Raw genomic sequence first — 23,639 nt, forward strand, 5'->3', positions numbered from 1 at the left:
TATTTATTATTTGATTGAAATAAAAAGACTTGAATGTTTGGAAATTAACTGTATGTTTTATTTTTTGATGTAGTGTATGTATATATATATATATATATATATATATATATATATATATTATATATATATATATATATATATATATATATATATATACATATATATATACATATATATATATATATATATATATATATATATATATATATACATATATATATATACATATATATATATACATATATATATATACATATATATATATATATATATATATTATATATATATATATATATTATATATATAATATATATATATATATATATATATATATATTACATGTTCTTTTTTGGTCTTCTACACGTTCTTTCGTTTTCAGAAGGCTCATCAACCTAACTGATGGCGAAACAAGGTGTAAAAGACAACTAATAATTAAATATCTGTTTTTACTAATTATTATTGCTTTTTTTTTTAGAACATTAAACACTTTCTTTGTAGAATAAACAAAAATATTTTTTTTATATATATATATGCATTTATATATATATATATATATATATATATATATATATATATATATATATATATAATATATTTATATATATGCAACTAAATATATATATATATATAATATATATATATAGTATACATAAATATATATATATATATATATATATATATATATATATATATATATATATATATATATATATATATAAATTAGATAAAAAATACTTATCTAACTTTTTTCTTCTGGTATCTGGGCAGTATATATATATATAATATATATATATATAATATATATATATATATATATATATATATATATATATATATATATATATATATATGCATATATATATATATATGCATATACAGTATTGGACAAAACATTTGCAATCAACATCGAACAATGCTAAAAAGTGTTCCTAATTTTACATGTCTTAAAAACGAAACGAATTATACTACCACAGCAAACAGTTCAGGAGTCTGGAGTCATAGCATGCCATGACATGAGCAATCAGCTGACAGGTGACAGCACACAGGCAGAATTTCGTTGACAAGTGCCATTTTGCAGCGGACAAAACAAGTGCAACTTTTTTGATTTGTTTCATTTTCTTAAGTCCGGTCTGTGTCTACGTCACGGAAGTTTTTAAATTATTAAAGGAAGTATCCAGAAGTTTCCAGAAGAATGCAGAAGCTTCCAGAAGTTTCCAGAAGAAGCATCTGGAAGCATCCAGTAGCATCCTGATATATCCAGAAACATTCAGAAGCATCCAGACGCATCCAGAAACTTCAAGAAGCATCAAAAAGAAGCCTCTAGAATCTTCCAGAACAGGTTCACACAGGTTCATTTTACTATATAAGAAACATGTAAATCGACATGTAATTCAGTCAGTATATGGAAGTCAATCAGTCAGTATTATCAAGACAGTTTATTGAAGTGAGTTTTATCAAAGTGTTTTATCGAAGAACATCAATACAAGAAGTGAAATACAACAAGTGTTTCATTACATCAATACAGTCCACATCCAACCAAGACGTTTTGTTCCACAGAGCATTTTTATTATTTTTATGACTTCAAGTGCAAAAATGATTCCCGACAGCCGACAGTCTTGGTTTGGAAATAAGAAAGAAAATTATTGGCGATTACGTAAGTGGAATCTCACAAAAAAGTATTTGTGATTAATATGCCGTGAAGAAATCGACCGTATCAAGACTATGTTCCAAATATCGTTCTTCAGGGAAGTTGGCAGCAGATAACAAAGGTGGAAGAACGCGTTCCACCACTTCTAGAGAGGACTCTAAGATCGCCAGATCCGTCAAGAAGGATCCCTGGATATCATCAGTCGAGATACAAAAGCAATTAGAGCTGCCTGTATCGGACCGAACAATCAGACGACGTGCTGTTGAAGACGGATTGTTTTATCGACGCCCTGCAAAGAAATCGCTGATTTCACTAAGTAACCAGAACAAAGGACTCCTGTTTGCTACATCTCATATTGACTGGAATGTGCAGAAATGGCGAACTGTCCTGTTCAGTGATGAATCGAAGTTCAACATCATTGGGAGCAATGGCATTTGCCATGTACGTCGACCGGCCTGAAAACGCCTCGATTTATGTTTCTGCCATAAAACCGTGAAGCATGGTGGAGGCAATGTAATGGTCTGGGGGTGTTTTTCTGCTAACGGTCTAGGTCTACTACATCGAAACGATGAAATAATGGACCGTTTCATGTATAAAAATATCCTGAAAGATGTTATATTACCTCATGCTGAATGGAATATGCCAATAAAATGGGTTTTTCAGCAAGACAACGATCCGAAACACACTGCAAAAGTAGTCAAGCAGTGGTTTCAAGATAACCACCTATCGGTGATGGATTGGCCGCCTCAATCTCCGGATCTTAACCCTATCGAGAACCTGTGGGAGATTCGTCAACCACAGAATTAATCGTGAAGGTGTTCACAATAAGGATCAACTGTTTGAACAAATCCAAAAGGCCTGGGCAGCAATTCCACAAAGTTTCATTGATCACCTGATCGAATCTATGCCTTGAAAATGCAAGGCTGTGATCGAAAACAAAGGAATTGCCACGAAATATTGATAGCGAAATACAGCTTGGTCAACAGTTTGTCGAGTTGCACTTGTTTTGTCCAGAAGGAAATCAACTTTTTTTAATACTTTTGATTAATTAATTTTCGTGTACAAATAATGAACTTTGTGATGAATAAAACTTGAAGAACTTTGTCTCTAAACAGTTACATAGTTATTTCTCTAAATTGAGAAAATGCAGCTCTTTTATATAAAGAAATTAAATTAGCATTATTTGGTTGCACTCGTTTTGTCCGATACTATATATATATATATATATATATATATATATAATATATATATATATATATATATATATATATATATATATATAAATTATATATATATATATATATATATATATATATATAAATTATATTTTTATGTATATATATATATAAATTATATTTTTATGTATATATATATATATAAATTATATTTTTATGTATATATATATATAAATTATATTTTTATGTATATATATATATATATATATATATATATATATATATATATGTATGTATGTATATATATATATATATAAATTATATATATATATATGTATATATATATATATTTATATATATAATATATATATATATATATATTTATATATAATATATATAACATATATGTATATTTAAAATATATAATTTAAAATATAATATATAAAAACAATATTGTAACATAATTTTATATATATGTATTATATATATATATATATATATATATATATATATATATATATATATATATATATATATATACATATATATTTATAAAATCATATATGCATATAATTTTATTATATACAATTTTAAAATATATTTAACTTTGACTGAATTTTACCAATTATACATTCAAAACATAAAGTACAAATAAACTTTTTTTAAATAATGAACCTATATTATTATTGTTATTGAGGCGTGTTTATCGAGACAAATAAAATTAAATGGAGTCGTCAAATTTCAAAAAGTTTATTTTTGAGAGAAAATTTAAGTTTCATCACTCTATCAATGTATTTCTGAAATATTTGGTATTACATTTCAAGGTTGTTAACAAATAGTATAAATATAGTATTTTTTAAAGAATGGAGATTAAAGGGAATGTATGGTGCTGATATGTATATTAAAAGGTATTTTTAAATTTGAAAAAACAATTAAGTTTTTTTTATAAAATGCAAACACTAATATGTATGGTTTTTAGGTATATGACGGAATATACTTTAGAACCAACAGCCATCAGCTAAACCACCTTTTACTCATAAAAATCAGTCTCTTCATTTAAATTATAGAACTAACTATTTGGCAACATTCCAGCTAACTTCTAAGCTATTTTTTATTTATACAAGCATGAAGTATCTGTTCAACTTAAATTTTCAATTTATGCATCGGCGTAAATAATACGCCATTTTTCTAAAATATCGTTCATTTGACAATTATATTTCACGCATGATTTTTGTGACGGTATTCGGAACCTTTGATGTTTTTAAGCGTTGTACTTCCACCTACAATACTTCCATGGTTATACATAGTTGTTGTTTTTTCGTTGTTTTTTTTTGTTAATTACACACAATTCAATATAATTTTGAAACAATCTGATTTTTCCAAATGGACATTAAATACACCCAAATACCGTATTTAAATTTTTGTTATTACTTATTTTATTTAGGAAGGAGGCTTGAACTTCCAATTAAATCCGCGGTGCTCCGTGATAAGACCGTAAGGATATTTTAAGGCACTTAATTTATTTTATAAAATAAAAAGACTTTTATAGTTTACATTTTCTAAATATAACTGTTTTTTTAATATATATATATATATATATATATATATATATATATATATATATATATATATATATATATATATATATATATATATATATATATATATATATATATATATATATTTCAAGAATGTAAATTCCTAGTCCTCCACCATTTTTAAAATATCCTCGTGGATGGCTAATTACTTTGTATTTTGGCACGCTTTAAATAGAGTTTGATTTTATCGGACTTTCTGTTTCATGCTAAGTCTCTGCACGTTGAACGTGCATTTTATAATATCTAAAAATTCTTTAAATTTTTGACGCATGCTTCTTATTCTTAAATGTAATAAAGAAAAAGAAATATTATCTTTTTTAATTCTAAAACTATAAGGAACAAAACATGATGTTTTCATTAAGTTTATTTGAGTTTCTCTAATAAATTATCTTCAGAAAAATTAAGAAAATCCTCAAAAAGATCAAAGTTTAAAGTTTTGAAATCTTCGTTAGCAAAAAAATTAAAAGATAAAACAAGAGAATAAAAGATAAAACAAGAGCTTATTCAAGAACTCATGTAATAATATTATTTATTTTCAAATAGTAGGCAAAATTTCAACTATATTTCTATATTTTTTCCTTAAACTCGTGTTCAATCAAGTTATAATATATAGAACTTTTATTATATAATGAACGAATGACTTCACTATAAAATAAGTAGAAAACGAGTAGCTCCACTTACACGGTATATGTTACAGTTAAATTTAGATTAAAAAAAAAGGAACATCTCCGGTTAAAAGGTATATATTATGATTTAATATAAACTAATATAACTAATAAACGAATATTTTCAACAAAACAGTGTAAACTATAACTTGATATAACTTACGTACTAATAGTCGATTTTTATAAAAATGAGGCAAAATCAGCAACTAGAAATAGTTGAGTTAAATAATAGCTTACGTATTAATAGTCGATTTTTATAAAAATGAGGCAAAATCAGCAACTAGAAATAGTTGAGTTAAAAGCCCATAATTCAAAGCGGTTCAAAAGTTACTGCGATTTGAGGTTTTATAAAATGTTGACTTTTTTTTTGTCATTTTTTAAAGTTTTCATTGTTCAATGTAGCAACTTTATGCAGTTAAAAAAGTTATTGGAAATGAGAGTACGAGCTGAGTTTTTATAAAAGGATATAATATCAAGTTTTATACATTATGGTAAAAAATTGAGTTTTTAAAATATACAACATACTTTTTCCCGTAACCCAAAACTACCCCATGAGCGTACAATAACGCAAACTCTGCACTTTTGAGTACCAAATCTCTGTTTAATTGAAAGAATATTCTAATGCTTTTTACGTTTATATGTATGACGAAAAAATTCTTCACAAATAAAAATTACTGTGATAGGAGAATGGGAACAAGAAACCCTAAAATCTTCAACACCCAACACCCCCCTCGCTTTTCTAAACGTGAGGGTAATGAGTTGATGTTTTTATTTTTTCATAAATAAAAACTACCTAAACAGACTTCAAATTTTATGTCTAAATTATTCAGTGTTCTGTTATTATGGCCATGTAAAGTTTGTGGCTCTTTCAAATTGAGGGGGGTGGTTATTCTTTACATGGTCATAAAAACTGAACACTGAATATTTTCAACATATTGGCATAACAACATATTTGAAATCTGTCCATGAATACGTAACTAGTTTAAAGTTATGACAAAATAAATAGTTCACTCATTGCCTTTACGTTTAGGGTAGAAGGGGTTCTAAGATTTTAGGGTTTCTTGTTCTTATTCTCCAATTACAGTAGTTTTTTTGTGAAGTATTTTTTCGAGATATATATGAACAAAAAAAATTTTGAATATTCTTTTTGTTTAAATGTTGGTTATTTCAAACATTTAAAAACCTTTCTACGCCACTATATATATATATATATATATATATATATATATATATATATATATATATATATATATATATATATATATATATATATATATATATATATATATATATATTAAATAAGATAAAATTTAAAAGTTTTCTTTTATTTTACACGTTTATAAGAAACGCCTAATGCATTAAAGCTCTTCTTAGAGAACTCACTTAAAAAGTGTTGATTGCAATTGATATAAGAGTTTATAAAATAATTTGTTTTTCAGTTACATGCATAAACTTGATTTAACTCGCTGTAATCAGTGCTGTTTTGCAATGCTTCAAATCCGCCTTTTTACACAATATATTTTCAATTTTTTCAATCTAATCATATATATATATATATATATATATATATATATATATATATATATATATATATATATATATAATATATATATATATATATATATATATATATATATATATATATATATATATAAAATATATATATATATATATATATATATATATATATATATATATATATATATATATATATATCAAAAACTTACATACAGCAAAAAACAATTTCAATAGTTAAAAAAATTTTTTTTTCTAGCTATTGCTTTTTTTTATTTAATATACATTTTATCATTAAATTTTTTCTTTATTAAGTTTCAGACCATAATTTTTTCAGACCATCCGCAGCTTGTTAGGACTTATTACCTAAGCATTTCTATCATAGCAAATGCACAACAATTTTTTGCCGATGTTTTGATGGTATTATAAATATAAGGCTTTTTTAAAAATTCTCTGAGTTTCGTTTGTTATAGTGTATTATTTCTTTATTATTATTTCATTTATTTAACTCCTAATGCAATTTACAAGGTAAAAAGAAAAAGAAGAAAATTATTTCTCGTGATTTTCACTTAAGAACTTTTTCTTCCTGAATTTGTTTAAAAATTCCTCTTTATTTATTTGCATTCCAGCACTTTATTGCATACTTTAAAATTTTGTTAAACTTTGGAGGGAATTTCACTTTTAGAAAGTGGTATTTTTACCTTCTTTTTTTTTTTGAATTAAATTTTGAAAATTTAACATCTGAAAACATCATAGGTCCTGGATATTGCCAACAACGAATGTTGAAATAAAGGGTGTTTCAGCAGTGAAAAGATAATGCGTGCAGTTGTTTTATTATTAAGAAGACGAAGCAACAAGATTAATTTATTCTGATGAATACTTTTTGAAATTTTCTGGATTTTAAATTGCGAATTGGTATAATTCTTACTGAGTTTCGAAACATTTAAACGCGATTTTAGCGCACTCCTTCGCATTACATCTAGCTTTCTCATCAAAGCAAAATTATTTTCACATAGCTTCATTTCATAAGTTAAGGTAGGGACTGCCGATAACTTATATTTACAGGAAATAGAACTTGGGTGGGCAAACCGGATTCCAGATTAAATATGAGTTTAAACAACAGCTCTAAAGTTAAAGATTTCTATCAACATTTGTATAACTGAAAGAAGCAAAAATTAAATGTTCAGTTTCCCATGTAAATCCCAGATGACTAAGTTTATTATGAAGATTTATTTAATTACTAGAAATTGCTATCGTATTAGTTTGTATTTTTACCTGATATAAAGAACTCAGTTTTTTGGCATTTATTGTAATAAAATTTAAATTACGGTAAGTATTGCATGTTTTTATCAGCTTTTTGAGACCAGAGAGAGTAGAGCTTAAAAGTATAATATCATCTACATATGCTACCAAACTCGTAATGTTTCCGCATATAGATATGCCAACAATACCTCAATTTTTAATACTTTCAAGAAGACTTTCAGTGTAATTGTTATAGAGGTGAGGTAAAAGAATCGATCCTTGTCTCACTCCTAGCTTTAGAAGAAAAGAGTTTTATTTACAACCTTGATATGAGTTTCACAACTATTGTTATATAACGCAGATATAGTGTTAGCTATACAGAGTCGTAATTTGTTATCGAAATATAATTTATCAAATATTATATCCCAGTGACAGCTATCAAAAGCTTTAACTGCATCTAAAGAGCATGGGTACACAGGGGAATTGTTGCTGTTGTAATGTTTAATTCTTTCGCTAATAAGAAATTTAGGATGTAGTGTTAAACAATTAGCATTAAATCCAATTTGTAGGGGATGAGTATCTCTAATATCCGGACATATAATAAGCATTAGGTATTCTAGAACCTTTGTAAAAATTGGTATAATGCTAATACCGCGATAGTTGCTCGGGCTATCTAAAGACTTTTTGTACGCTTTTTTATTAAAGTATGACAATTTGTGCATTTCAGATGTTTTGCTGAGATACCGAAAGAGTCAGGAGATTTTTTTAATTTTTGTTTTGAAATAGTTATAATTATATTTTCTTCCGTAATAAATGTATATAATATCCGAAAACTTTAAAAGTATTTTATTTTGTATTTTAGAAAAATATAATAATTAAAAAAAAAAAAGGCGCCAGCGGTATGATACGAACCGTGGCACTTTTTTCAGAAACTCTGCAAGGTAACCACTCGAAAGTTTGAAAACTATATAAGAATTAAATAACTTTATAAAACGGAAACAAAAGCTATACATCAAGTTAAGAAAATGTTACCGGTATGTAATTTACAGGTAAATAGATATTAGCCTTCTGATCACTTTTGATTACTTTTGCTTTCAAATAAATGTGCTACAACCTACAACCTTTTCGCGCCTTTACCCTGCAATGGCTGCAAAGAGTTCCATATCAAACACGCACGAAGAGGCACTACTTACAGCACTATTATTAGATTCAGCAATAATAAAAAGATATATATCTAATTCTATATCTATATCTACTATATCTATACCAATATACATCATATATATATATATATATATATATATATATATATATATATATATATATATATATATATATATATATATATATATATATATATATATATATATATATATATATATATATATATATATATATATATATATATATATATATATATATATATATATATATATATATATATATATATATATATATATATATATATATATATATATATATATATATATATATATATAAGACCATTAGGTCTTGTCGTCGAGAACGTTTAATATAAAGATAATAATTTCTTTTTATATTGGTAAAAGATAATCAAGATAAATACAAATTTTTTTTTTGAGCAAGTCCGTTGAAAATATATAAATCTGTTTTATATACTATATATTCAAAAAAATTGCATAAAAGTCTTGGTATATATATATATATATATATATATAATATATATATATATATATATATATATATATATATATATATAATTGTTAAATTTGATTAAAACGGCTGCGTATAAACATTTTGTTTTAAATATATTTCGATGTAATTATATATTTATTTACACAATATTTCGCTGACCTTTTGCGGTCAGCATCATCAGGTGTAAAATTTAGACCTGATGATGCTGACCGCAAAAGGTCAGCGAAATATTGTGTAAATAAATATATAATTACATCGAAATATATTTAAAACAAAATGTTTATACGCAGCCGTTTTAATCAAATTTAACAATTATAAATATCGTATAACAAGAATATGATTTTAAAAGATATATATATATATATATATATATATACATATATATATATATATATATATATATATATATATATATATATATATATATATATATATATATATATAGGTAAAATAGAATCTCCAAAAAATATATATAAAAGAATATTAACAAATCATCAATACATTTTTCAATAAAACTTAAGAATAATTTTCAAAACTATTTTGTTCCATAAAAATGGTCCGCAAAAAGCAATGGAAAACTTGCTTTAATTTGTTTGAAAATATGGCTTCTTAACATTAGTAACATTGCATAAAATGCATTTATTTTTAACTTTTGTCAAATACAAGTTATGAAAAGAAACTGGGGAAGAATCGATTTTACATAAAAACATAAAACAAAGAACTATAAGTTGATATATATTTAGTGCATTCATTTTTCCTACGCTCTGCAAGGGTAAAACATTAACTAAAATTTTTTTAACTTGCAAAATGCTTCTGATGATGATTCTAAAATCTGCGCCTACATATAATAATTTTTCCAAAAAAGGCATACTATGCTTACAAGAAGAATTCGAAATTATTACTTATTTGCATCAAGAAAGTTTACTAAATAAAAAAACTGAACATGTTTCTATATTGAAGACATCAAAGTAAGTCCTATTTAAAAAAAATATAAAAAACAACCGGCCTATCTAAACTCATTCTTATTCAAAAGAATTCTTTTGATAAATATATTTTAAAAAGTTTTTAAACATTCTGTATCAAATAATAAAATAAAGTTATATTTAATGTGAAATATGGTGATGAGATTTAAGTTTTCTATGCTTTTCGCATTATACCATTAGTTGTTATTTTTATTATTATTATTAATTTGTTGCATAAGTTACTAGCAAACAATTAAGTTAGAATACTAAATCCCACTTTATCAGCACTGAACTATTTACAAACTATCATGCATTTAAAATTTATCTTTTGATGACGTTTGCTATTAAATTATTCTTTTTTGTGAGAGATTTCAAACGTTTTGTAAAAAATTTTCAACGTTTCAAATGCGGTTCAGTAGACAGTTATGCCATTGACGACAACTTTTACAAGTTTTTTGGGATATTGATGCATGACCTCTAGTGCTTTTTTGAAACTTTGCAATTTTTAATTTTTATTAATATTTGTTTTTTTGAAAAATGTAAAGATTACAGTTAAATCGATTCTAACGCGTCTTACTTCGAGAGTTGTTAAATGAAATAATTTTAATCTCGAACTGTTTTAATGTCCATAAACGTGTGCAGCGTGCTAAATCTTTTTGAGTATTTCTAAATATTTTTTCAAATATGGTGACCATACTAGTATATCATTTTTCAAGTGACGTCTTACTATAGCTATGTACGATGTTCTGCGCATAATTCAATTTATTTTACCAAATGCATGTTTAATGAATATCAATATTGCACTAAAGAATTGCATGCAAAAAGCAAAAAAATCTTGAGAATTAAAAATATTGCGGTATGTATTAAAAAAATAATAATAATAACAAGGTGTTTAGACATATTAGATTTTTAAAGTTGGTTAATATGCTTAAAAAACGTTAGGCGGTAGAAGTAGGAAAAAAGTTGTTTTTGAGTATTAAATAAAAATAGTAAATGGCTTTATTATTTTAATAAAAGAAATTTGGTTTTCAGTTTTTATTTAAAGGGCGTTATATAAGTAATTACAAATATATTTGACAATAGAAAAAACACCACCAATATTAACAACAAATAATAATAATAAAAAATATACAATAAACATAAATACATATTTTAAAAGATAAGGTTTAAATGTGATTTTAAATGTAAAATATGTTTTATATTTATTTAGTTTTTACGATTCTCAAATTATTTGTTTCAGAACACCCCTAATAAAATAATATATGCTATTAGTAATAAAACTTCAAGAATATGATGGTAACTAGGAATGGTAATAGTAGAATAGAATAGGACCTTCCAAAAGAGTTCTTGATAAGGGGTGGGGGAGGGGGTTGACGTGTCTGTTCTTTGCCATTTAAGGCTTAGAAAAAAGATTTGCTAACTAAGATATAAACAAAAAAAAAAGATCCTTGATGGCTATTATTTTCCGACTCCAATGTCCAAATTTTCCTACTAATTTTTAAATAAAGTTTTCGTTGGGATAGGAAGGGGGGTGAGACACCTCCGACGCGTCTCTTCGGGACGGCCCTTATGATAATGATAACTATGATGATGGTAATGATGAAGATAATGTTTATTGATGAATGTGCTAAAAGAAATGTCAAGTTTAATAAAATCAAAGTAAAAATTAAATTTTCTCGTAAATTTATATTTAGATTCATGAAGAAAATTGCGAATGTTTACCTCTTTGTTGTGTAAATCAATGTGGCATGAAAATTATGCGTAAAGAGGTTTGATTTAAAATTGAAATAGCTGTTTTATATTCAAAGTGTCCTTTTTTTACCGAAGTAAACACTTGACTTGTTAAAAACGTCTAAACAACGTCTTTTTACTTCTAGACATGTTTAACACGTCTTTATTACGTCTTTTAAACGTCATGTATTTACTGAACATTTAATTTACTTGGGTAAAAACTTTATCTTTGAAACTTTTAATAGATGTTTTCTCATATTACTGATAGTTGCGCTAATACAATTATTCCATGTCAATATTTAAATATTGGATGCAAGTTTAAGGTAAGAAAATAAAATTTTGAAAAATTTAAAGTTTTTATAATTTGAAAATTAAAATTGTATAAAATTCCTAAATAATAACAATCGAGAAATCAGGTATATATCATCATATATCATAAGTATATTAATCAGTTATATATTATCTGTATATATTGATCCCTAACCACAACATTTCTTAAAAAAAATCAAAGTGTTCAATAGGTTAAGTTTTTCATTAAAAATTCATTATTCAAAACTTAAATTTCCAGAGATTAAGCTTTCAGAATGTATGCACAGTCAACTAACTTTTATACATACATTGATAAAATTACTGGTAAAGCAGTATTTTATTTAAAAGATTTTTTATCTAATGCAAATTTTGAAAATTTGACACCTACTTTACAAGCACACAATTTGTTTTTACTCATTATTTTAACTTTAAATTAAAAAAGTCAAAATAGTAAAAGGTATGGTAAAATCACTAACAATGAAAAAAATTTCTCTTTTTCTAAAGGATTAGCAGGTCAAAGACAAAGTGAACACAAACAGCGTTTCCTTGCACAAAAAAATTAACTATCAAAAAAGATTGCTCGTCAAACCAAAAATACTTCGATATTATATACATACTATAAAAACCAATAACCTTCAATTATAACTTCCAATTTTGATTTAGTAAGTTTTAATACGATTCGATAACTAGAGACATTAAAATAAGTGGAAATCGTCAATAAATATTATATTATTATGTTAAGCTTATTATTTAGAAAATACACATATGAAAACACACATTTAGAAAATACACAGTATACAGTTTTCTTTAATACCATTTTCTTTTTTATACAACAAAAACAAATTGAAAATTTCAGACTTTTTATTTCAGCTTGATGTCTGGCGTTAATAGATTTTGCAGTTCAGGACTGAAAAATTTCTGTTAAGACTTTTTATTGGTGATTTTTTATTTTGACAACCACAAAATTTTAAACCAGGTTTGTTTTATTTCAACAACAAAAAGAAAGTCTCAGTAACGAGGCGTTTTTTATTACTGGTGGCAGATACAACATTTTATCGGCAATTATTCATACAGCTCACTACCATTTATCACTGCTTGGTCTCCGTATACTAGCAATTATACTTTGTCTCAAAATATTTATTTTAAGATAATAAACATCAATTTGTTAAATAACATCATTATGTGCTGCCTTGGCGCAGTGGTTTGAGTTCAGGCTTAGAACCAGTGTAGAAAGTACGTTATGAAGTGGAACCATTGAAGTTCTTGAATAGATAGTGGAGAAAAAAAGTCGTTAAAATGTAGTTGACATACTGCCCATTCTACTGCTTTTTGCTAATTTTCGGTTCGAGACAACTGTAAACTCCAGTATTTACAACAGTTTTATCACAGTTTTATTACAGTTTTATCACTACAAAACAAAAACGTGGTTTTAACCTACGGGCAATGGTTTCAGCAAAGGGTAGACATTTTTTTAGAAATTGATTTATCATAACTCATCTACAAATGCTCTTTGATAGTATTTATCAACCTTCTTTCGTGTTGAAAATATTCTGTCACGTTGTCCTTTAAAGGAAAGACTTGATATATAATTATTATTAATTTTCGAACTCTCAAGTTTAAGCTCTTCCATGGTTCGATACCTCTCCCTAGCGAATTTGTTATTATCAATCTCTAAAGATGTATTCAATTCAGTGAATTAGCTTACGTTAAGCATAACAGTGGCTTGAAGCAATACTCCAAATCTTTCGGTTATTGATGTCTTTGTAAGTTTTTTTTGCATTTGCAAAAGATTGAAGTCGACTATCGGTGATTATATTTTTAGTCACTAGGTTTAATTTTCTCATCCTCAATAATATTTTAAAAAAAGCTGATGTTGATAAAGATACCACCAATGTGCAATAAACTAAACGCAGTAGATTTAGAACCAATAAAGGAATTATTTTCTATTTTTTCAGCACGGACATATAGAATTATGGTTTTTTGCAAATCGAGAGATCCAATGCACGTTAGGCGATTGTTTTCTAATCAAAGAAATGTCTGTTCTTAATAGGAACCGTTGTTTTCTTTGGGCATTGTAAACTATTTATGTTTTTTATTTACCAATATTTTGACTTTCAACATTATCTAATATATTATTTATGCATATATAAATTAGGCAACAATAGTTTTTCCAAACATATGAGTCATCATTGTGTAGCGACAAAAGTCAATTATCTCAAAAATGGATATACCGCATTTGAAAATACATTCTTCATATCAAGTCTGGAAATAAAATATTCTTTTTAAACTTGATATCCTTATAATAAAAAAAAAATAAAATATTTTTAAACTTGATATCCTTATAGTTCTTTTGGTATAAATGAGTTTTGAAAAAATATAAATCAAGACCATAAGAAGTTGAAATAAATGCTTCTGAATATATCACGTGCTGCTTTACAAAAATAAATGGTGATGATGACACAAACAAAATGTGGAAAAAAGTCCGTTATTTTTACAGCGTTTAATAATATTTATTTCGTTAGAAGTATCCTAGCCAAATGTATTGGTGATTCAAAAATTGGGCAGTATAATGTAGTAATAATAAAGCAATAAAAAGTTATACATTTCCTTGGTGTTTTCATTGGTGAAAATCTTAAAAGTAAAAGTCATACCAATACTTTATGCCACAAAGTTTTAAAAAATATTGAAGTATTGTAACAAGTAAGAAATTTTCTAAATAGACATGCATTAATTCAACTTTTTTTACTCGCTTATTCAACGCAATGTAAACTATGCAGATATTGCATGAGGTAGTACTAAAAAAAAAAAAATTAGATCAACAGAAGTATCTAGCACCATTAATAAACTTTAAAGACCGTTAAGCTTATCCCAGACCTCTTTTATTGGAAATGAATGTTCTTAATATATATCAACTAAATATTTTTAATATCTTTTGCTTTATGTACACTGTAAAATAAATTTTATGCCTATATCCTTTCCAAATTTATATGCAATGAAACCAAAAAAAATTTGACCTAAGAAATTACGATCTTGTTCATAAATATAATTTGCATAAAAATTTTGGAAGATCTCTTATAACATATCACGGAGCTTTTCTTCGGAACCTAATAGTTTTAAAAAATTTTGATTTTTATCGAAGTTGGAATTTTCATTTATTTAAAAATAAATTTAAAAAAGTTTTTTTCTTAATTGATAATGTATATGTATTCAAGTTCTTTTGAGCTTGATCCTTATTTCGATCCGTATTGTGTGATTCCTTAATGTAATATTAAAATTATTAGGTTGTTTATATAATATTTAGGGGTGTCCCGGGTAAATTTTATATTGTATCCGTTTTTGGGCCGGATAATAACTTTATCCGGTTGTTTATGTATTTCATGTTTCTTTATAATATTGTTATTAGAAAATTGTTATTAGAATATTGTTATTAGAAAACTTTATAATATTGTTATTAGGCAAAGTGGGCCACAACGGGCCCCAAAGGTGAGATAAGCCCCTATCAAATCTCTTGCTTGGACATAGATTATTACAAATTTGACTTTAGAATATTGTTCGGCTGACCATAAAAGTTTAAGTGAACCATCCGAAAAATAGTTTTTTTATTGTTAATTTTTGGCAAAATGAATATTTAAGAGTACTCCTTTTAAAATTTTATTGAGCTAATTTTTTTTAGTTTGACTATAGTTTAAATTATTGTCAATTTTTCTCTATTCAGAGTGTCAATTTTCAATGTAGATAATGAACAGAAGATTATGTACCATCAACAAATCAGTTATAGTCAATTTTTGGTTAATAATCAGGTTTTATTCAGAAATTAAATTAAGGGGCCGATTAAAGGCTACTTTCACAGAAAATGGGCTCCTAGCATTTCTTTGTTTAACGGTTGTTTCTTAACATAAGGCATAGTTACACCTTTAATTTTCTGATGTTAAGTTGTAGATAGGTTAAATATCCGTAAAAATTTTATGTTGTTTTGGTTTGTTACAGCTACCCAGTAGGCACAGCGACGTGACAAAAACGTGAATTTCAGGTTATTTTGGCACGTGACAATTAGGTGACTTTTTGGTCCCCATGAAATGACCAATTCACGTGATTTATGGACGTGTTTTTCACGTTACTTTTGGCACGTGATATTTAGGTGACTTTTTGGTCCCCATAAACTGTCCAAAAGACGTGTTTTTTACGTTAATTTTGGCACGTAATATTTAAGCAATAATTATGCTTTATAATTACAATTATAAGTGTTTGGATTCGTGTAAAGAAAAAAAACTCATCGTCGAGGAAATATTTAATACGTATTAAAATACATGGTTTTATTAGTCAGTATATTAGTTCTTGACATAAAAATTTTTAATTTGTAACTAAAGCTGCACTTTTGTTAAAATATCCTCCTTATATCCAATAAGTAATAAGTACGAAGTCGTAGATCTGCAACTTACGAAGAGCACGCTTCAAACTTATATATCTATTCTTCCATAAAAGCACACTTCAAACACAATCTAACAAATCAGTCGATATTTTCTTCTTTAAGAGCACGCATCAAACTTTATCTAATGAATCAGATTTAGCTGAAAAGAAACGAATAAAATCTTAAATAATAGTATGATTATTTAATAATTATCTTAAATCACAAGCTTTTAAAACAAATCTTACTTAGAGAGTTGCTAACTACTTTTGGCAACAAGATTTTTTAGTGTGTTATTTGTTTTCTTTTATCTAAATCATTAAATAATTTTAAGAAAACAATACTACATACAGTGTAAAAAAATACTCTGATTGCTAAAAAAGTAAATAAGTATTTAATAAAAAAAGATGTAACAAAAAAGTCGACAGATGATTAAAAAAAAAGAAGTACATAATAAAAAATACAAGTTTAAAAAAATATTTTTTATCTATATATATCTATATCTAATATCTATCTATGGATTTATCTATATCTATATAAAGTTAATAACTGATGGGCGTGATTAGAAAAAGACCTGTACTCACCTTATGTGATAACATCTGTGTACTATGTGATAACATGATAATTTGGTTTCTTTGTTTTTCATCTTATATTTGCAACTGTTTCTGCATTAACTTGTTCATACATTAACTCACTAGATGCAAAGGTGACAGCCCACAAAGTTGCTTTAAATGAGTAATCTACAAAGTTTTGAACAGCATTAAATGTCATTTTAGAATGCACACAAAAATTAAAACAATTTATAAAAATGTAATAGTTATCACATAACCACAAAGCATTATAGTGGGGATTTTATATCACGATTTTCCTTATCCATGGTCAGATTTTCACCTTGAGGCTCCTTTTGCTGTGAAAACATTCACCACGGCTAAGGAGCCTCATCTACCCCTAATTATATATAATATATTAAGTATAAAACTAAAAATATGTATAATAAAGTATTGTCAAATTAGGTCACCAATAAATACAGAGTGCTGAAAATTCAACTCAGAATCAAGTTGCATTCTCCAACAATATATGAATTAAATCAAATTCTTACTACAAAGTGCGATCACAAAAGAAGACAAAAAAAAGGGAAAAGTGAATTTTCTCAAACTTTAAAAGTTAAAAGGTTATTGGGTCTTACTACAGAATGATATTCCTAGGCAATAACATAACAATACGATTGGGTCTTCCTAGTCAATAATATATTTTATGCAGAACTTATCATTTGTCATGTAGCTTAATAAATTTAATATTAAATAAGTTATAATAACTTATTTATTATCAAATTAATTACATTGACAAATTTGACAGTCTAAAATAATATACAATATGGTAGAAAAAAAAGTATACCTTGTAGTAGGGTTTGATCTTTTGCGTGTTGCAATATGAGAATTATCTGCCATAACGTTACACAATTTTGAACTAAGCTTTATAATATATTTATTAAACCTAAATTGATAAAACTTAGTTATAAGATAATATGTTTGGATAAAATATTATATATGTGACATTTTATTTTTGTCAAAAATGCATTGCGACGTTATAAGATATCTTACGCCCTACTTTTTAAATTATTATAAAATTACAATGCAAAATAATTACATTATTATAAAAGTAAAATAAAAAGTAATTACAATAATGAATATATAAACTACATATTTCATGTAATCATTATATCTAAAATATCCGGAAAATATCCTGAAAAAATTCAGAATATTTTCCCCCTCATTTTCCCCTTAATTTTGCATTCAGCCAAGTTGTTTCTCAATTTTTTAAAAACTTTTCTTAATTTTTGTATGAATGATGACTAAAACAACAAAAAAACAAATAGATGAATAATATATACCTGTTATATGTTGTAATATAAGTTGTATGTGTGGAAAACTTTTCGGATATTTGGAAAAATATAAATTTCAGAAAAATATCTGGTATTCCGGGAATATCCCGAATAAGATAATCCCTGAAACTAAATTATAAAAAAATAGTAAATAAAATAAAGAATATCTTTCCAAGTTTCTAATCACAGGTTTTTATTATGAATAAAAAAAGTTCCAAAATACACAATATTTTGGCAGCGTAACATTCACGTTTTAATCAAGTAAAATTGTCACCTGGACAAGGTCACCTAAAATATACATGATTGAAACATGAAGAAGGAAACGGGGTAAGAGCAGGCATCAAACTTTATCTAATGAACAAGTCGATATTTTCTCCAATAATAGCTCACAACACCAAATTTAGATCAAAAGAAACAAATAAAAACTTTAATAATAATATGAATATTAAATAATCATCTTAAATCACAAATTTTTAACACAAATCTTACATGGTGAGTCACCAACTGTTTTGGCAACAAGATTTTCTGGTGTTGCTATTTCTTTGATCTAAATCATTAAACAATTTTTAAAAAAGCAATGCTATACTTGAGAGAAACTTGCTTTACATATTGGAAGGTTGTCAACATTGAAAGATAAGTAAAATGCAGTTTCAAATACAATAGCATCATAATTATCTTTTTGTGGGGAAAACATCGAACAAATCCGCGTGAATAACCTGTTTTATATTGTACATAATAACAATAGTAATAAAAGTCATATAATATATATATAATAATAATTTCATATAACTCGAATATATATATATATATTAATCATATAATACTCAAATAATATAAAAAAGGAAATAAATAAGTATTAACCCTTTTTAACAAGTAAAGCACGAGATCAAGATGTCATATATTATAAAAAGATGAAGTATTTAATAATAATATATACATATATCAATAATAAATAACATAACACATTTATTTATTGATATTATCTTGGATAAACTCTTTAACCTTGTTGATAAAAACCAAATGAAGAAAAAAAATCTATTTTAGGTTTTTATCTAAACGACTCTTGAGTAATAATGTATGCAGAAGTACTAGAGACATTATTATTGCTCAAGAATCAAGAATAAGTTCTGCTAGAACTTATAATTTGTCCATGTAGCTTACTTAATTTAATATTAAATTCGTTATAACATAACTTATTTCGTACTAAATTAAGTAAGCAAAATGGACAAATTCGCCAGTCTAAAATATTATATCATAAAGTAGAAAAAAAGCATACCTTGTATTTGAGTTTAATCTTATTTGTGTGGCAAATAGGGACGGCAAATAGGGTACTAATTTATTTAACTTAATTTGATATAATTTAGATATTAGATATTACAACTTAAAATATATTGTTCTTTTTAGTTCTGTTTTAAATGCATTGCGTTAAAAGATATTATATAGACCACTTTTTTTTTTTTTTAATTATGATAATACTACAATAAAAATTAATTATATTATCATAGAAGTAAATAATTATAACTAATAAAATGAATATAAAAACTATACTATAAAAAAATAATTAATATAATAAAAAATATTATTTCACATTTCTAATGCCAGTTTTTTTTGAGAATAAAAAAAGTTCCGAAAGACGAGATATTTTGGCACGTAACTTTCACGTGACTTTCACGTAAAATAGTAACCTGGACGAAGTCACCTAAAATACACGTGATTGAAACGTGAATAAAACGTTGCGTGCCTACTGGGTAGTTGATTCTATCTTTTTTTTAAAAGGGGTCTGTTTTAGGTCACTTCCCTATAATTATTAATAAAGTACTACTAAAGTTATATATGCGCAATAAATACATCAGTTTATCACTCATTTATATTTTTTTACCTTAATGTAAAGAAACTAACATATCTAGCCTTGATTGCTTTTTCTCATAAAGAATGAAAACAATCTTTCAAAAATACAGAGAATGCAGGTGGTGCTAGTAAATTAAGTGCTAACTCTTTTAGCAGTGGAAACTTCTCTTCATGTTTCCAATAATTTAAAACTTTAGTCATTATTTTTTTCTATAATCGAGTGATTAAAGAAAACATCATCTCCATGAACAGCTTTTAAAAAGGAGACTTGATCAGATTTTAATGCGTTTTGGACTTCTTTGTGCAACTGAAGAAGATTCAGTATTCATTTTTTTCCCTCTTCATACAAATTACAATTTTTTGCGTGATTATGCGGCGGAGTTGTGCAAAATGACTTCTGACCAGATTTAGTACACCCCTGCCTATCTGATTTCCACATGCAATGCATATTGCTCTGAAATCACAGTTATCATTAACTTAGAAAAGTTGTGAAACAAAGTTTGCTATTTTGAAGGTTCATCACGATAATATTTTGTCATTATAAAATATATATTTTAGGATTTGAATTACGTTATCCGGATATCCGGTCAGATAATTTTAAATATCCGGGTATTAAATATCCGGTCGGATAATGAAAAAGTGTTATCTGGGACACCTCTAATAACATTTATACGAAAAGTGTTTTATATCTAAAACTTAAGTTTTTAAATATTGCCGTTTAACGGCATTCTTTTGTTAACAGTATTGTTGTTAACGGTACGCTATTCTATTCTTTAAATACTTGAGTATTTTCACAAAACATTTTTAAGCGTAAGTTTAGCGCAAGTTTGGCGTAAGTTCAAAATTTACTAATTTTAGTATTCACAAAACTTGCTGAGCAGTCTAATACAAAATTTAGAATTTATTTTTTGTAAGTTTAACTCTCAAATTATTTTATTTACAAAACATTTTCAGAAAATGCTCAGCCTGATTTAAGCAAGAAAAGTTATGTTTAGTTGAAGCTACCTTAACCTTGGCGTAACTTTAAAATATTTGCGCTGCTCATGTATACTGACGTTTTTTGTTTAGATTTGTGATAAGATTTTTTATAACTTGTGATAAACATGGTGTATATGTTTCTATAAGTTATTGTTTAGTTATCAGACTATAGGGGAGATGGGGGCACCTTTAACGTTTTTATGGTTTATGCTTGATTACTTAAAAACCCTTGCAGACAACAATACTATTTTCAATATTCTTAAAAGAATATTTATTTCTTTATTCAAATCAACAAGCTAATTTTGGTCCAAGTAATATTTAGTAAGCTAGAACTCAACTTTATAACATCACCTACAATGGATTAATTATAACATCACTTATAATGGATCACGGTACCCCATGTATGGGGCACCTTGATCTGCACTACGGGGCACTTTGATCTTATATACAGTTTTTTACAAAATCAATAAAAAATTGGCAATAAAGCATTATTAAAAACACAGTTTTTTAATTTTCTGCCAAGAGATTTACATTTAAAGTTTAGTGAACAAGTTTTTTCATATGAAATTTTAAGAAATGTTTGCAAAAACTGAAAAATCAAAATCAAAAATCAAATGTCGACCGACAGAAGTTGTGCCACCATGCTGCATTGGATCTGGAAGCTTGCAGACAATATCATCTCTGGTAAACTGGTACAATCGCTCACTGACAGACACGAATTTATACGATTTTAAATTTTCTCTTTTCAAATATTTTAGCATTTGCACATTTTCTTCTTCACAGATTTGTCCAACATAATGAATAGCTTTTTTTTTTTTTATCAAATTTAACAAGAACAAAACCCTTCACATTCAGTGCATCAAAGTCAAAGTTCAGGTCTGATAATTCAAGAAGATATCGTTTCAAGATCATTTTTACTGTCATCACTTTCAAGCAGTGGTAGGCGATGAATATTATCAGAATCATCGGAAAGTTCAATTGGTTCATTGTCTTCAACTGCTGCACTTGTATTTTTTTTTCTTATATGTTTTTATCTTTCGAAGTCTCAATTCTTCCTCAAACTCATCATCAGATTCTTCAAACTGAAGTTTTGAAGCAGCATGTTTTGCTTTAGGTTTTCTTGTGGTCTTTTTTGTATCTTTCTGAACCATAGAAATTTTTGTTTGTTTGTTTGTTTTGTTTTGTTTATTCTTTTGCCAAGTAAACCTCATTTTGAACAGGAGTGTCTGTCAAAACTCTTTTTTTTGTTGCCTAATTTTAAATTGTTTTTTTCTGGCTGGAGCCTTTGGAAAGGGTCTTTCCGGTGTTACGATACTCGGGATTGCTGTTACAGCAACATATGGTCCTGCTACAGCAACAGAGGGTCCTGCTAATTCAGAAGAGTCTCGCTTATCCAATTCGCTCAGCCATTTTCTGCAGACTTTCATCGGGTTTAGATATAATAGTTTCCGCAATATCTGCAATAATTTCTGGATGTTCAACAGTAGGAGTGGGTGCTGGACAATCGATCACTGATGCTGGCAGATATTCGTCATCTGTAGAAATGTCTGGATTTAATGAATCGATCCCGGCAACATTAGATACAGATTCAATGTTTGGTTTTATAAAGGCTTTACCGTATACTTCACACACAATCGGAACAATGTTATACATATTCATCGGTCTGGTACTACTGAATAGCCAGTTGCCGCAAGCCGCATTGTAATGCCTCTTCAGAAGCCCATACACAGATCTGTCCAACGGTTGCAGCTTATGACTGTAGTGTGGTGGAAAACTATTCCGTTTTCTTTTGCCAATTCGAGGGTTGTCACAGATATATTCAGATACACTCTCGTGGTTCACGAGAAGAACTTGAGAATCTTTCAAACAGTGCGAATGCTTGATAAAATGTTTCAACCACTCGACAAAGATATCTGATGTCATCCAACCAGATGGATTAGCAAATTTTACGCATCCGGGTGGACCATCTTTAATCATAAAATCTCGAAACTTTACCCTCGAAAAAAC

General features: G+C 26.6%; 1 protein-coding gene and 1 long non-coding RNA gene across 13 annotated transcripts in view; one reads left to right on the forward strand and one right to left on the reverse strand.

Moving 5' to 3' along the window:
- Positions 1-23,639, forward strand: part of LOC136083965 (TNF receptor-associated factor 5-like) — a 144,043-nt gene that overhangs the window by 83,116 nt on the left and 37,288 nt on the right. For 6 of the 10 annotated variants that reach the window (XM_065803929.1, XM_065803921.1, XM_065803925.1 and 3 more), the window contains exons 6-7: positions 12,174-12,248; positions 12,456-12,533. The exons of 1 other annotated variant lie outside the window; for it this stretch is intronic. In XM_065803929.1, coding sequence (XP_065660001.1) covers positions 12,174-12,248; positions 12,456-12,533 — 153 coding nt within the window. The remainder of the gene's footprint in view (positions 1-12,173; positions 12,249-12,455; positions 12,534-23,639) is intronic. 3 more of the 10 variants (XM_065803927.1, XM_065803926.1, XM_065803928.1) reach the window with 1 other exon arrangement.
- LOC136083966 (uncharacterized) lies at positions 16,796-20,267 on the reverse strand. Of its 3 annotated transcripts, none has more exons than XR_010640247.1 (6): positions 20,083-20,267; positions 19,296-19,353; positions 18,320-18,418; positions 17,509-17,664; positions 17,173-17,235; positions 16,796-17,087 (listed from the first exon to the last, which is right to left on the reverse strand). It is a non-coding gene; the product is annotated as an uncharacterized LOC136083966 (long non-coding RNA). The 3 variants fall into 3 exon arrangements; XR_010640245.1 differs by lacking the exons at positions 19,296-19,353; positions 20,083-20,267 and adding exons at positions 18,816-18,935; positions 19,081-19,216; XR_010640246.1 differs by lacking the exons at positions 17,173-17,235; positions 19,296-19,353; positions 20,083-20,267 and adding exons at positions 18,816-18,935; positions 19,081-19,216.

This window comes from Hydra vulgaris, chromosome 08, assembly GCF_038396675.1.
Source record: "Hydra vulgaris chromosome 08, alternate assembly HydraT2T_AEP".
NCBI lineage: Eukaryota > Metazoa > Cnidaria > Hydrozoa > Anthoathecata > Hydridae > Hydra > Hydra vulgaris.